Source organism: Monopterus albus, unplaced genomic scaffold, assembly GCF_001952655.1.
Source record: "Monopterus albus unplaced genomic scaffold, M_albus_1.0 scaffold1.1, whole genome shotgun sequence".
NCBI lineage: Eukaryota > Metazoa > Chordata > Actinopteri > Synbranchiformes > Synbranchidae > Monopterus > Monopterus albus.
Genome location: NW_018127881.1, coordinates 600,944 through 618,232, shown reverse-complemented (window position 1 = coordinate 618,232; position 17,289 = coordinate 600,944). Strand labels below are relative to the sequence as shown.

General features: G+C 40.0%; 1 protein-coding gene across 2 annotated transcripts in view; it reads left to right on the top strand.

The window, feature by feature from the left end:
* Positions 1–1,173: 1,173 nt before the first annotated feature.
* slc6a11b (solute carrier family 6 member 11b) overlaps positions 1,174–17,289 on the top strand; it is a 27,169-nt gene continuing 11,053 nt past the window's right edge. The window contains exons 1-7 of one of the 2 annotated variants that reach the window (XM_020605592.1): positions 1,174–1,510; positions 2,129–2,356; positions 3,055–3,189; positions 3,475–3,615; positions 3,803–3,884; positions 6,369–6,501; positions 9,430–9,564. In XM_020605592.1, the coding sequence (XP_020461248.1) occupies positions 2,146–2,356; positions 3,055–3,189; positions 3,475–3,615; positions 3,803–3,884; positions 6,369–6,501; positions 9,430–9,564 (837 nt within the window). In that variant the 5' untranslated portion in view covers positions 1,174–1,510; positions 2,129–2,145. The other variant, XM_020605667.1, reaches the window with a different exon arrangement.

Sequence of the window (17,289 nt, the reverse complement as noted above, 5' to 3'; positions counted from 1 at the left end):
ACGGCACTGACAAACTGTTGACATCAATTCATAAATCAAACAGGGTCACTGCCTCTGTGAAGAACAGGGCTTCACTTCCCACAAGTCTTGACCCAACAAACACCTCAGGTAAAAGAAAGCGTTTAGCCTTCCACTGAGAACAGACATTACTTTAATCTAAGTTGTGTTCTGTAAATGTTCATTCTGCCTACAGCCCGATCAATACGATGTCAATAAAAGTAACAATCTGTGAGAGTTTCAAGAAGTATGATATTAGTTTAACAAAACTGATACATTTAAATAATATTTGTGGTAAGAATGCTTTAAATTTTTATAGATAAAGAACTGTGAGCAAAAATTTTTTCAGTTGAAAAGTAAATCGGTCAACACCCTCTGGTGGTCAATTTATGTATAATTTGCTGTAATGCTTTTTTTTTTTAATCAGCCAAAACACAGTATAAGCAGATACCAACATATGTGATAAACAAAATTCAATATAATATTTACCATGGTAACGTAGACTTGATATTGGTTTTATTATATCATATTTCTTTCTTAAAAGAGCAGCTTTAAAAGTGAATTCAAATGTAAGGCACTTGAGAAATGTGCCCCTAAAAGCTGCAATGTTTTCAGCATTGGAAGAAGCAAAGTTTAATAATTGGTTCTGAAATTACTCTGACTGGGTGCATGCTGAATTTATGACTATACATTAATGGAGATGATGTATGATGTATGTGAGACTTAAACAAACAACCAAAAAAACTTTAGTTTTATGACTTTATTTTTGAGTAATGCACTGGAATGCCAGGTATTTGATTTTACTGTACAGTACATGGCTTATCAAGGGCTGCCACCTAACAGGTGATTTATCAACACCCCCATATCAAAAGTTATTCAGTTTACATCATTTGAGACAGAGAAAAACAAGAAGTCCTCATGTTACACAGCTCATTATGAAAATATTAACTGATTAATTTTATATCCTTCTAGCTTACTACTCGACTTGATTTGACTAAGCCCACAGTTCTAGCCACACTTCACTGAGTGATTTAAAGGCATTTAATGCGAGTTAACATGTGAATTTTATTTTTAGAACATCTCTAAGTCCAGTGGTTCAGCGTACAGCACTGCTACTGTTTTACTGTCTCCCCTTGTCACCCTGCTATCTCTGACAGGGGGGACGCTGATGTGAGAGCTAGAAGGGTTACCACATGGCTTTTATCCAAGTAGAGGCGCTTGAGAGCAGACCGCTTGGAGAGTGGGAGCGCAGTCGCGGGTTATCCATCGTCTGGTGCTAGATCTACCGTCACTGTGCCACGTCTGGCATCTTCCTTTATATAGACGAGAGAGAGGCAGCAAAAGCACTTCACTCAACGCGGATCCAGATTGTTCTCTCTTTCCTCTTTTGCCCCCTCTCTCCTTTTTCACCGCCCTGATCAGGCTTAACCATCCTGTGGTTTGTAAAGGCAATTGTTAGTGCGCATCATCGCGGGAGCCAAAAGGAGGTTTGCAACTGTTCTATAGGAGACTGGTGAGTAGAGAGACTCAAGTTACATGTCCTTGATTTCTGGTAGCACGATCATTTTTGTTTCGTGCCTACACGCTAGATTCTGCCACTTTTCCTGTTTGATTGACATGTGATTGTAACTTCTTACTACTCTACAACTTACATAATAGTAAGAAGATAATGAGTGGGTTGGTCGATTTTCATGTATGCCTGCAATGGCAGTTGTGCTTTTTATGCCATGAGTACAGCTTTCACAGTATTTAGTGGTTAGTTAGGTCTAAATTTTACTGAAAACTTGTTTTTGTTTCTGGTTGAAGAGCATTCATGCACAATGTTCTATTCTATTCTATTTTAGAATTCAGAATCAATAGTTAATGTGCCACTATGCTTAATTTCACATGATTCTTTTTTATTTTGATTTAGGCTGATTAAAGGGACATGCAGCTGCATAATCGGTGGAAATTAATTAGACTGCTTTGACTTTTTACATAAGACTGGGCTCTTACATGAACTGGGTTTGCTCCTATTTATATTCCCCAGAAAAGATTCAGATTACAAAAAAAGCTGCTAATCCATTTCAAGTTCTGGTTATGAGGTCACTTTGAAAAGAAAAAAACATCTTTTTCACCTTTACTTTCTCAGCGGGCTGCTGGAGAGTCATGACAGCTGAGAAGAGCGGGCCCGTTATAAACGGTAAACCAGAGGATGGCAGAGACTCGGAGGGGTCCAGTTCCAGCTTAGACAATAAGAACTACAATGAGAGGGGCCAATGGAACAACAAGATTGAGTTTGTCCTGTCTGTGGCTGGAGAGATTATTGGGCTGGGCAATGTCTGGAGGTTTCCTTACCTCTGCTACAAGAATGGAGGAGGTAGGGACATTTTCCATAGGTGTGCCTGTAGGATGGACACAAATCAGTTGCTTGTCAGAGAATGGAGGTGGGAGGAGAAGCTTTTGTGTTAGAAAACTGGTGGGCATAGGACAAGCTCCCTTGCAGGAAGGTGAAGGTAATACTGATACTCTGCATTTAAGAACATACAGTATGTTGCAACATTGGAAACACATAAGCAAATATTATCTGTGATCAGATAAATATGTAGAAAAGGATATTAATGTTAAAATGTAAAAGACCCATTGCTGAGTAAAGGAGGTAAGACAAGCTCTCTTATATTCTACTGCACCAAACCTGGAGGTCCATTTCCATTACAAGCTTTCCTTAAAAACTGAGAAGGCAACACAAGTTTCAAGATGCCCTTTATTAATTTATCCTTTATGTAACATCATGTCAATAAAAGAGGTGGGCTCCCTCATTAGGTCAACATTAGACTGCACAGTATGGATCCTCCTCATTGTCTAAAAAGGTTATCCACTAGTGTGAGGGTGGTATAATAGTCAATGCTTTCATTTGAACTTTGTCAGTTGAGCCCTACATGCTGTAGGCATTTATAAAAGCTAATTTTGTAAATGGGTTAAGGTACACTTTGAACTGGTATGCTGTTGGGCTTGTTATTGTAATGTAGATTATGTGATATTCATGTTTCGTATGTATTTCCTTTTGTATCCATAAAGGTGCATTCTTCGTTCCATATGTCATCTTCTTTGTGTGCTGTGGTATCCCTGTGTTTTTCCTGGAGACCGCCCTGGGTCAGTTCACCAGTGAAGGAGGCATCACCTGCTGGAGGAAAGTCTGCCCGCTCTTTGAGGGTAAAAACACACTCACTTACTCTATGTTTTAGCACATTGTGCTCAGGATTTTCATAATTTAAAACACTTCTTTTTAACTGAAACAAGGTAGGTGATGAAACTCACACACACACACACATCATTTTGCGTTTTTTGCTGTTGTTGATTTTTAACCAGTTTTTATTAGCTGTGTAATCTATCGACATCTACAGATGTCTCACTAACTTTGGTCCCTGCAGCTGTGAAAGTTGCAATCATTTGAAAATCTAGCCATGCACTCATAATTTCTTCCCTTTGTTTCTTCAGGTATTGGCTATGCAACGCAGGTGATTGAAGCTCATCTAAATGTGTACTATATAGTGATCCTAGCCTGGGCAATCTTCTACCTCTTCAACTGCTTCACCACCGAGCTGCCGTGGGCTGGCTGTGGGCACTATTGGAATACAGGTGGGTGGAGAGAGTAATGGATAAGGCAGGACAATCTTCTTGCAACCACAGATCATCTTGTACATCCTTTTTTGTTTCTCAAGGAAAGGTTAGAAAAATCAGACACAATCAGATGGTCATGTTTAGTGCCATATTTGCACTTGCATCTGCAGTACACTCCCAAAATGTGGTTGTTGTGTTTCTACAGAGAACTGCATTGACTACTATGGAGAAAACGCCACCAACATCACAAACCCCAACGCAACCTCTCCAGTCATTGAGTTCTGGGAGTGAGTACTTTTTTTTTTCCAAACTTTTTTCAACATATCTTCATGTTCACTCAAAATAATGGTGGCTTTTATCCCTGTGGGTACAAATTATTCATATAAATGTCATTTGCCCTGTAACACAGTGAGTAAATGCACTATCAGATCAAGCAGTCTTCAACATCTCAGGTGCTCCTTTTTTGTCATTATCTACCATACTGTTGAAAAGCTGAGTCTATGACAGCTCCAGACTGCCACACAGACCACCGCCCCCCTTAACCTTTCACCCAATAATTAGTCAGCTATTTTCATATTTGTGTGTCAGCAGGCCCTTTGTAGGCCAGCTGTCTCCCAGCTAGAGCCATGTGTGTGGCAGTGGATCAGGCCTTGTCAGGGTGTAATGCTGACCACACTTCCTGTCTCACTGCCAGTGGCTATGTTTACACTGGTGGGTCAAATCTAATATTCAGCTCACTTACACTATGAACCTTTTCAAATATGTTGCAAACACAACAGTTAACATTAAATTTTTATCTGTATTCTTGCACCTAAATCAAAGTTAAGTGGGAAAGTTAGATTTGAGCTAACAACACAAACACAACCACAGAGAAAAACTTGCCCAAAGAGCCAATCACCATGTTGCTGGCAAAAATAGCAATTGACAAAAACCTTGTTTAATCTGTGCCAAGACAGACTGTTGTGTTTCCCCCTGCATATACAGTATAAACAAATACTGGAGCTGTTATGTTAAACAAGCTGTATTTATCTATCTATGTGGATTTTTGTGTAGGTTTAGACTTCAAAATAGATATCTTAGTGTATATGTTTGATAGTATTAGAGTACTGCTGCACTACAAGTAGACAAAATATAGTACAAGATATGTGGAAAAATGCATGCCTTTGGTGACTTCAACAACTCAAGAAATAATTAGCACATGAAATACAGTTTCACACAAAACATATGTGGCTCTTTGAGCCCATATAAAACCAACTGGCACACACTTCAGTACACGCACAAGTATATTTACACACATTAGTGTTCACATCTTGCCCTCTCAGCTGGCCAGGGAGGGACAGGGAGGCTGTGTTGGAGTTAGGCTATGGCCAGCCACCAAGAACATGTCATGATGATCAATAGCTGGTCAGGAGCTCCAGGGGTGAACTCGGTGGCAAAGATTTGGCAGCTCTGTGGGTCCAACTCTCGCTTCTCATCCTCTATGAATGCTGCTGCTGGGCTATACTTCAACAGGAAACATGCTGTTGATTCACCACCACTGACAAGCTATGATGTCATTGCTGATAACGTGCCCTGCATATTGCATTCATGCTGTTACACCTATTACACTGAATAACTATTGAAAATTCACAATGTCAGCAACTTATAATCAGACGGTGTGATTTCTCTGCAGAGGAATATAGTTGGCCAAGGTGTTCTCAGCTGGTGTATGTCTGTTTACCTGATGATATTGTGCTCTTGGGGGCCACCAAAATGTCTGACAGCTACTTCAGTTTAGTTTCCACCTAATTAGGAGGTGCAGCAGAGTAAAAACTGGCCATGGCGAACTGACATAATGATTCATGGAATTCTGCTGAACTGCGCTTTAATGTGGCTCACACTGCTTAGGTGACTTGTCTAATGGTGGGCCACTCCTGAACGTTGTACTTTGACCATCATTTAAACATGGAGCTTTTATGGGCTGAAGGCTCAACATGACAAATTTGAACTAGTTCTTCATGGCTACCTTAGTGAACCAGAGCGGACACCTCCCCGCCTGTTGATGTAGGCCACTGTGTTGTCGCACCAGGACATCCTTGGCTTTCAGTAGCAGCTCAAAGTGTCGGATCTGAAGCAAATGGTATCTGCAGGTAGAGCTGCAATGCTGGTTACTGTCTTTGTCGTGCAGGATTGTCACCATGTCATCAGGAGTACGTCAGTGAAGGTGTCCTCCCATTTAGGACACCTTCTTTTTGTTGGATATGATCCCATAGCTCACTGACTACATTTGGTAAGAGCTTATAGTCAGTAGAGTGAGGATGATGTGTTTTTTTTGCAGTTTTACCAACTATGGGAGGCTTCTCACATTGAAAGCAGAGGAGACAGTAGAAGGGAGAAGGCCTTGTTGTTGCACTTTGCTCTCTCTACATGATCAAATAAGACGTGGAAAGTGAATCACTTTGCATTGTTCCTCATAGAATTAATTCCACAATTGCTACTTGCATATTTACAATCTTAACCTGAAGTTGCATCTTCAACTACCAGTGTTCAGGTGAGCACCGAGCCCACATGAATGGAGGGGAAAGGTGGCTGTAGCATGAATCCCAGAGAGTGAATACGATTGTCCTGTAATCCTGCTCAGTGTTCCATGAAGCAATACTGCTTTAAATTTTTCAGAAAACATCTTCAGTAGCTTGTACTTTGTCATATATTAGCCCAAATCCCTGTGGCTGAACTAAATGCCTTAAAATCAAATGCAAATCAGTAAACATGTGTTTTCTGTACCAAAACAGACGCAGAGTACTGAAGATATCAGATGGTATTGAGCATATGGGGGGAATGCGCTGGGAGCTGGCCATGTGTCTGGCCCTGGCCTGGTTCATCTGCTACTTCTGCATCTGGAAGGGACCCAAGTCAACTGGCAAGGTAAGACAGAACAGGTTCACTATTGTGACTGTGTGTGTATGGTTGGGTCTGTGTGGTTGAACTGTTTCTACTGAAATACAGACATATGAGTGAGTATCACCTGGTGATTTCACGTAATGGGTGTAATGTGTGCTGTTATCTCTCTGTCCAGCTTTTGTTTCATATTTATACATGAATGTGTTTTCATGCTATTTTACTGCCGCTCTCAGTTTTTATTCACTGGAGCAGTTTTAATTTTACACATGGAAACAGCCACAAGCTAAAGCACTTTTTCTTTCTTGTCATCAAAACAACTCAAGCCACTTGCATTCCCCCCTGCAAGTGGAGGACTAAAAGAGTGTCTGCACCTCCCACTTCTACCTTTCCTCAAATCACCCTTTCCATTTTAATTTCGTCTTTGAGTCTCTTCTAGCAGTCTTGAGGACAAAGTAAGGGCTCTGCACCTTGCTTCAGGCGCTCAGTAGCCCTTAAGAAACTCCTCAGGTTCAATGGGCCAGAATGAGTTGAGAGATAGAGATGAGGAAAGAAAGAGAGTAAAGAGAAAAGACAAGAGGTGTGTGAGGAAAAATTAATGGGTTCACATTCTACATCACAGGGGGGAAAACAACTAGGCGGCAATGCCTATATCTCCCTGAAGTGTCTTTTGTCTGGATGTGAAGTAAGAAGGGGAATGCTTCTTCATGGCCGGGCTTTAGCAGCCAGTCCAAGATTGATTCCTGTATTCAGTGAGGGAAAGGAGAGCGTTCATGAGGAGCATGCAGAGTATATCCTCAGCCTCTGCCTCTGCTGCCTCTCTCTCTGTCTCTCCCGCTATAAGAAATTAACCACAGCCTGCTCATTGCGAGAGAGAGGTGCTTTCTTCTCCCCAGACCCTACAGCCCATTCAGTTCCAACTCTACTAAGCTGTTTGCTTTTGTTGGCCGTACTCGCTAGCCATTCTCACATTTAAGCCCTGCTATTAGATTTATCGAGGCAGGGGTAAGTTTGACCAGTAAATTTGTGGTGGCTTAAATGTTTACCCAGGGTGAGCTGGAAGAAGCATGTGGAGCATCAGAAGTTCATGGAGAGACTGAATATTGTCCTTTTCATCTCCAGAGAGATGGAAAGAAAGAGGCAGAGAAGGTTTAGGATGTGTAGTCATTTTCTCTGACAAAATTAAAAGAGGGAACTGTTGAGCAGGAGGCAGGTTTTTCCACACTTTGGACACTCTCACTAAATCTCATGGATTCTTACTGTTGAGATACTACCTTGGATATGATTCCCTTTATTTCTATAGCGTTATTTTGATTCCAGATTTTATGATTAGTTGTTTTGAATAGCAAAATGTTTTCAATTTCTGAATGACTGAGAACACAGAAAGGTATAAGTAACATTTTAAATTACATTTTGTTTCCTCCCCATGCTCTAACAATGACCGAACTTCTCTGGAGTTTGATTAAGCTGCATTGATTTCATAGTAACACAGTACTGCACGTATGGTGTGTGCTTGCATGCAATATTGCATCTTTAGGCTTGCACGTGTGAATGGTCCATTTTATTTGTGTCTATAGCATGTGACCACCCATTTTTATGTTGTGAATGAAGTTGTGCGTGTGCGTGTGAGTGCGTGCATGTGTGTGATGCACTTCTGTGCATGCTTCAAAGAGAAGCACATTTTCCCACACTGCCAGCATCACTCCTCTGGGCTTCTCCTGTTTAAGAGCCGGGGCCAGAGGAGCCTTCTTTTCTTTTCAGTCCCCTGGCCTGGCTCTGTTATGTCCTGTTCTGTCCTCAATTGGATTTTGATTGGATGCCAGCAAGCCAGGGGATGTATGTTGCCTGCCTCCGCCTTCCAAGAGCCCAGAGTCTTTGTTCAAGGGGTTTCTAAGAGTCTTGAGATGTTGAGCACAATTCTGCAAAATTTGCAAAGTTTAATAAAAGAGGGAGTGTTGATTTGATGGATAGGAAGCATTAGCTACTGTACAGATGCTATGTGTGGTGTTTACCTTAGTGAAGTTGACTCTGGTACTGTGCCTGATACTCCAATTTATTGCCTGACCCTGGGTTCCAGGCTGTGGTGCTGTAAGCTTGGGGTATGACATGTCAAACACTGCTGTACACATATTGTATGTATTAGCAATGTTTGGCTAAAAACACCAACAAAAAAAACAAAACAACACATTTTTAAGAATGCCTCTGAAAGGTTGCATGTGTGCCTTGTGTTTTCTAATAATCACACTTTTTATATCATGATGCAACACATAAACACAGTATATATCTACAGCCATATTTGAAATCCTTTTTGCTCTGTTACTCTAACTTACTATTTGTGGAGTTTTGTATCATATTATATGAATTGTAAAAATCCACTTCTGACTCCCATCAGTATATAATTACATACAGCAATTAACTGTCAAAAACAGTCAACTGTCAACACTGAATATTGCTTCACTGTAGCTCTTACATTAAAGCACACTGTGTGTTCGTGTGGGACAACAAAAATATTAGCTGCAGTCCTATGTCTAACCTAGTTCTTCATCATGTATCCACTCTCCTTTCTGTTCTAACAGAATATGTGTTGTTAGATTACTGCCATACCCATGATTACCTCGTACCTTTGGATCTTAACAGTCATATGTTATTATGGAACTGTAAAGATGGCACAAAACCACAACCTATTTTCTGCTTGGGATTCTTTCAGTCCAGTTAAATCAGTGTCTTCCCGAAGCAGTTTAAAAATGAGGTAATGAGGAGGTGGCCATGTTGGTTAAAGCTCGACATTATTAAGTTTTGACTTTTTTTTGGTAGGGTTTTTTGCTTTTCACCACTTCATTTTGACTTAGTTTTTTGTCTGCATCATATCAGGTAGCAACTGCTGCAAATTCTGGCAGTGACTCAGTGTGTAATCTGTATCTAAATGAATTCCTAAACTCATATTTGTACCTGCAGGTTGTGTATGTGACAGCTACCTTTCCTTACTTCATGTTGTTGATCCTGCTGATCAGAGGAGTGACGCTGCCAGGAGCATATGATGGCATCAAGTTCTACCTCTACCCAGACATTTCACGTCTCTCGGATCCTCAGGTAGGCTTGGACCCACTGTATGTATCCTTTACTGGTAAATGAGTAAAAACCTTCAAAAGACTGATATGTGTAAAACACCACTTGTAAACATCAAACATCCCACTGCAGCTATTAAAAATGGGGGAAATGTGTAGTTTCATATGCTATAGCTGGTAAACATGTCAAGGTTGCAGAAGCTACTACTATCCTGTGGCTGCTATTACATTCATGCTGCTGGTAGCACACATCCAGAAACCCCTTGTGGTACTGACAGGGCTTTGTGGGATGCTTCATATCATGGACACTGTATTTCTTGAACCTGGAAGCTAAAGGTAGCATAATGATGATTTGATCTGCTGTCTCAAACTGCTGGCAGTGTAGTCAGTGTATCTATGAAAGGCTGAAGGTACCAAAGTAAAGCTTGAAGGCTTAAAGAGGCAAGACTCCTGGGAATGAACTTTTACCCCTGCCTCAACCCCACCTGTTGCCAGGGGGACGGGTGGTGTTAATGTTACTGTAATGTGATAGAGGATCCATTCTTTTTGTTGTTTGTTTTAACAATTTTCATCATTTAAGCAACTACTTGTTTGGCTATTCCATACAGAAAGAAAGATACTTGCCACCTAGGTGGTAATCCAGCTCACCTTAGTGGCAGTGGCATTATGGCTCAATGGGGAGGCAAGATTGACATGATCAGGTAAATAATGAGCTTTGAGAACTTGGAGAAGTTGAAATAACTGGATTTGAGGCTAACAGAGGTGGTGCATTAATATATAATTCATATAGACAGGTACACGCACACATACAGTACAGACTCCTTGACCTTGTCTGGAAAAGACAGACGGCTCAGGTCGCTAGGCAACAGTGGACCAGAAAATGTCAATGGACGGGGAGTCATGACAACGCAAATCGAGATAGCTGAGGAGTTTGAGTGAGAAAGAGAGAACGAATCAGAGCGGCTAGATAGACACATACATAGACAGATACATGGATGGATGGATGAATAAATACCTACATGGAAATAGTATGTGGATAAACCTATTTCAGTGGCAAAATGCAAATGTATTACTTTATATATTACCAGAAAGGAAAAGGGAAATAAATTTCAGGTTACTGTCAACATCACACAACATCAAAACTACAATTTGCAAGGTTGTTTCTCCACCACAAACTGGACTAAGTGACAGTAATGCAGATTCAGTTCATAGTTCAAGTTTTAAAAAAATTACCAATAATTATAGCCAGCAAAATATTGTCATTTATGATACTGTATGGCCGGATTTAAAAGTACCCATTCATTTTTGACTACTGGTGCCGCTATAGAGTTTTTACGAGTTGATCCTTGTCATGAGTATGAGAACACAGGCAACACGATGCTCACGCCTGCTGCCAGTTTCACATTTTTCTACTGTCAGTTGGACTGACAACTGTTTGTGCTAAAAGCAAATAAGTGTAACAATGTGCCAGCAAAGGTGAAGAAGAGCACTACAAGCTACAGTAGGAAACAAGTATGTAAACAATGCAGAATTTAAAATCTGCAATAATAATAATCATGGATGCTGATGTTCTATATGGAGAGAAATGCATAGCAGCGCTGGTGGGAAACACTAAATATTAACATAACTTTTAATTGTTTTCCAAGAAAACTCCAAAGGGCACCTTTAAGAAACTTTATATTAGTACACATTAGTACAAATTAATGTTAATGTTAAACACAGGCACTCACTGAACACATCACTTCACTGTGATCTCCCTGCCTATTTTATAATAACGTCCCCTTTATATATAATCTTTTAAACTTTCAAAATGAATCTTCTCTTTGATCACATCCTTCTTGTGAGAACTTGTAGATAGATACATACATAGACAGATACATGGATGGATGGATGAATAAATACCTACATGGAAATAGTATGTGGATAAACCTTGTTAAAAAACTTGTTTAAAGCATTTAAAGCATAAAAAATGAACTAATCAATAGCTTAATGCAAACAAACAAAAGAGATTAATTAGAAATTAAGAAAGGAGAGATGCCAGCTATCATGGGGTAAATAAACATTTTTAATCACATATAATTCTCAATATATGAAATGGCATTTCGAGGTGCATGAGTCCACACCGTTATTGGAAAATCAAAAAGGTCCTACTTCATTCATGTGGTACAGGTCCATGGGAAAAAACAAAATGAAACAGCTGGGATGGCTGTGGCTCAAGAGGTAGGGCAGTCGTCTCGCTGACCAGCAAGTTGGTGGTTCGACTCCCGGTCTCCCCGCATGCCTAAGTGTCCCTGAGCAAGACACTGAACCCCGAATTGCTCCCGGTGGCTTGATTAGCGCCGTTGTGTGGCAGCTGTCGTCATCGGTGTGTGAATGTGTGCGTGAATGGGTGAATGGTGGTATGACCTCCCTGTAAAGCGCTTTGGAAAAAAGCGCTATATAAATACAGTCCATTTACCATTTTGTAGAAACATTTGATTTACACTCATGGCAATAGTCCATGAGGTGATGCGCTGTGGGTGTGATAACAAGGAAACTTGACTGAATCTGTAACTGTAGATCCAGATGAGCCAGTCTGTTGCTCCTTGTGGTGAGAATAGTGTTATGAACGCACAGTACCATGCCATCAAACTTGGATGATAGCCTGTAATATATGAAGACTTAAAGCATGAAATGTTAACTTTTTGATAAACTGTACTAATTACCAGTTATTTTTCATATGATATCAATGCATTTAGGAAAGATTATTTTAAGGTGGGTTGATATTATATTTCTATAGTAAATAAAACTCCTGGCACTTCCAGGCAATGCTTCCAGAGCAGAAGAATGCTTTGTTTAAGCACAAGAGTAAGCCTGATTTGATGTTGCTCTTCTTTTTTAATAGTTTCTCAAGCTGTTGTCCATTGAGATGATTGTTTGGGAATATAGAAAATTGGGAGAAGCTGTAATGCATGCAGATGGTGAAGGATTGAGAAAAAATAGGTTGACAAACAGAGGCACAGGGAGAGTGAAGGAGGGTGATAAAGGAGCGCCGCTGTTTGGCAGAGGAAGCCATTACTTCTGACACCAGTGTTAAATTAGCTTCCTCAAGGACAATTAGGGCTCTGTTCTGTCCAGCAGGCTGTGTGGAGTGAGTGTGTGTGGCTGTAGGTTACCTGCTATTTTTACACCCCTGAACCTCATCTATACTTTTGTTTCTCTGGCTGTCTACCTCCTTCTCACCCTGCACCTTGCATCATCCTTCATTTCCACCCTTCTCACTCTCTCATACTCCCTAGTTTTTGCTGTAATCCTTCCATCCTTCCACCTTCAAACTTAATCTCACTCTGTTTTGTTTTGCTTCAAAATATCTTAATATCCAAAACATTAAGAACCAGGATGTTGTCGTGTGGTACAATTATTCGACATAAAAACAAAAAACAAACAAACAAAAAAGAGAGAACATCAGCGAAACAGTATATTATCCCACTTAATAGTTTCTTAACTTAACCTAAACCTGCAATATCTGACTTTGGGTGACAGGGAGAGGTGGACACAGCTCTAAACTACACTGACATTTTACAGTATAACCTCAAAAAACTGTTATGGTGAATGTGTTATCATCATTACGTATTTACTCACCCAGCAATCTGATGAATGTAATGCTGCCTGATGCCTGCTGTGGTTGCAGGGCAGTCAGAGTGAATCAGACAGTAAAAGGGTCAGCTGTAAAACCACATTCTAAATCTTCACGTAGTACAGAGGAAGTGCAGAGCAATAATTTACTCTGGGGTCGTTAATAAGAGTCTCTCTTTTCACACACAAATACAGTAGTCATGTGATCTATTGTTAGTGTAAATACACTGTGGTTGTAGTCCCTTTAATAAAACCTTCCCATTCAGTAAAAAGTGTCATAGCCAGTTCCTTGTATGGTTAAATTAATGTCTTTGAAACAGACCTTATTATTTCCAGAAAAAATAAAAAGGATGTACCATGGTTTACATTACACTAAAATGTTCTATGCAAAACAAGGATGATCCTCAAAAGAATAAGAGAACATCCATGCATACGAAAATTGAATCAGAGGGTTATGTTAGTGTCAGATATACAGTATTTTCCATAAAACAGTGTAATGGTCACTTATAGTTCATTGGAATTCTTTAAATTGATATAAATATTGAGCACATTTATTTCTCAAAAAAACTTCAAATCCAGTCGCTGCAACATGGATCATCAACTGCTGACCCACGAGCCACACATGGCCCTCTAAAGCTTTTGATCTGACCCACAGTATATTAAAGAAATCCAAAAATATGAGGAGGAAATTTGTATGTTCTGGTATTTAGAATATCTAGAAATGTTTTTCTTCAACTACCCTAAAATATTTGTAACCCATCAACCCATTGGTTCTAAAGACATTAAAATTCTTCTTGATGCAGGAGTCAGACAGACGTTGTTCACAATGCTGTGAGTGTTTGGCTGGTTGTGCGCTAAATAGCAGTAACCTAAGATTGGTTTTAGCCACTGTGGGAAACATAGGGGGTGTTTTTAAAATAATAATAACAACTAAAAAATATTGTAATCATTGTGTTTATGCTGCTGCACCAAAAGTGATCATCCGCCAGAAACAGATTGTGGTCTGTGGCAGCGTACAGTCAGCGCCCACTTTGTCTACACCTACAGCTGCTTTGCCTGGATCAAACTGTCATAAAATACAAATATAGGCAAAATGTATATCCCTATGGCAGTAGCAAAAGTATGTCTTTGTGAAACTTGACTGAGGAAAATGTAACTGAAGCGTGAGTAACAGCAGTGCACAGTGAGGTCAGACTGACTTTACCTGTTGTCAGTGGTGCCTGCAGGGTATTCATTATTTACCAAGGCTTGCGAGCTGCTTTCCTGTGCACCAATGTGTAGTATTTGGATTTTGTGCCGGTTGGAGTGCAACAACAGCAGCAGCAGCAGTCACCTTGATCAAAGAGAGACACCCCCCACCCCAGTGCACAATATAGTTTGCACAGTGGTTTTAGGATAAGCTTCATACAACAATGGGAGCAAACTCATGTTCTTATTTAACATTTTTAACATTTTTTTCACATGCTCTCATTTAACATTTTAATCTTTAAGCAGGCCTCTGTCAGTTCACACTGATACAGGGCAATAAAAATAACATTATGGTAATTAGGCCTACATTTTTTACTTTTTTTTGGAAGTCTAAACCTTGCGGTGTCTGCGTAGAAAAATTCTCACCCTTGGACAAATGTAGTTGAGGACCCCTTCTCTACAGTATATGGTTATGAAGTAATTTCCCTTCATGTTCAATCCTTGCAATGTCTTATGACCTGTCTTTGGTCACTAATCATATTATACCTTACACAGAGCTAGGAACACAGACACTGGGGAACGCTGCACAAACAAGGAGGAGGGTTGTGTCTAAAATACACATTCACTGTGCTCTAAACTAGTGTCTCAGATGTCTCAGCTATTCTTGGAGTATGACCAGGACATATGACCATCTGCTGTTGCATGACATTCATATAGTGTAGATGTTACAATCCAGAACCTATGTTAAGATCATCTTTCTTATAAGATTAAATAAAATTACTAATGGTTGTAATGTCTACAACTAATTTTTAATAGTTTTTTTGTCAAATGTAAATTGGAGTAATATTTATAATGTTGTAGCATGAAAATTGAGTTTTGTAGTACATTTATAATGCAGGTTTCAGTTCATCAGCCAACATGAGTTGGCGTTAGACGGTAAAAATCATCTAAATTGAAATGATGAAGAACAGTGTTTAGAATATCCCCAGTGACTCACTGTTGTACCATGCCCCATGTGCCTAATGAAATATAACATGTTAACTGCTTCAGATAAAATACTGTTCATTCATGTGTGGCTCAAAAGTAAAGTGGGGAGTGAAATCTAATTGATTTGTTTCAGCTCAATGTCTTAATGCTCCACTTCTCACATAAATATCTAACACCTATGGATCTCATTCATAAAAACAGAGGAAGGTGAGGAGCACCAAGAGCGTTACATTTACATAACAAAAACACTGTCTTACAGTCAATGTCATCCACCTTTTACACAGTAGAAAAGTTTCCTGGAGCCACAGTCTCAACATAACCAAACACAAGCCGACCAAATTAGGCACAACATCAACAAGTGATTCTCGCTGAGCCTGGGCCTTTAAGGTTTCCCCGCACTGTGCTGCCATCAGCCGAGGCTGAACTAAAGGGAACATTAATGAACATTAGGAGAGAAAGGCCTGTTCTTCCACAGGAACAGTCCTGTGTTTGTGAGGTCACAGAAGTTACCGTGGTTACTCCCAGGAGGGAGCGAAGACCGTGCGTTTGTTAATTGTTTCGCGGTGGGGAAATGAGATTAGTCGCTGAATGGTGATGTGAGAGAGTTTTCAAAGAGCCATGCTGCATTAAGTTTGAATTCACTAGCACCCCATACTATCCTGTGGGTGCTAGGGTCCTGTGCTGCACTACAAACTAGTTTCATAATGCACATTTCACTGCATTGTCAGTGAAGAATCTTACATGTGTAAATCCCCATGTAGTCCATGAGTAAAACTACCGTGTCTTATTTTCACATTAAACCTAAACATACAGTACGATGGGCTTTTATAGGCCACAGAAAGTGATAAAGGCCTTGCATTATTATACCGCTTTACGTATACTTACCTATGCTTACTCTATATTTACCAACAATGTAACTTTTTATTGTTGACCTACAGTATTCAGAATGCAGTGGTAGAAAGTATTTTTACTCAATTTCTATGTACAGTTCTGGGATACTTCTACTTTGAGTATATAATTTTTATGCAACTTTTTTACTACCGCACTCCATTTTAGGTGGAACTAATGTACTTTACTACATTTAGCGTGCTAGTTATATTTCAGTTTTACAGAAAATAAACGCAACCACATACTGTAAGCTTTACAGTTAAGTTTGTCTCAGTCTGCTTGGGGATCCCTGACACTTTTCAGATGTCTATAATTTGTTAGCAGTTCACTCAGAAAGCAACAGAACCTTAAAACAATTGGATTTTAACAAATCTGCAGGTTCTGATGAGCTTGATCATTATTTTCTCAATATAGCTGCTGACTTTATAGCACAACCTCTGACTTATATTTTTAACCTTGCGTTTTTCAACAGTGATATTCCTAATATATGGAAATCTGCCTATGTTCTTCCACTGTTGAAAAAGGGGATCCTTCATTTCTTAATAATTACAGACCAATCTCTACATTGTGTGTCTTAGCTAAGGTTCCTGAAAAGCTTGTATTGAATGAATAAGATACTGAAAGTTTAAGTAAACCTTATGTTATACCACAGCTGTCCACTGTGAATCCCCAGCAAACAGTACAAAGGAATAGAGTTACTGAAGTGTGGTATGAACGTTTAGGACTGAAAGACTTGGTGTACTTTTACAGTGTTAAATCATGATTCAAAGACTTGGTGTACTTTTACAGTGTTAAGTCATGATTCATGAAGGCAGGGGCCCTGACGACCCGATCTCTGGACACGGAGACTAGCCCTGGGGACATGGAATGTCACCTCGCTGGTGGGGAAGTAGCCCGAGCTTGTGCAGGAGGTTGAGAGGTACCGGCTAGATATAGTCGGGCTCACCTCCACACATAGCTTGGGCTCTGTAATCTTACTCTTCGAGAGTGGCTGGACTCTCTACTACTCTGGAGTTGCCCACGGTGAGAGGCGGCGGGCTGGTGTGGGCTTGCTCATAGCTTCCCAGCTTAG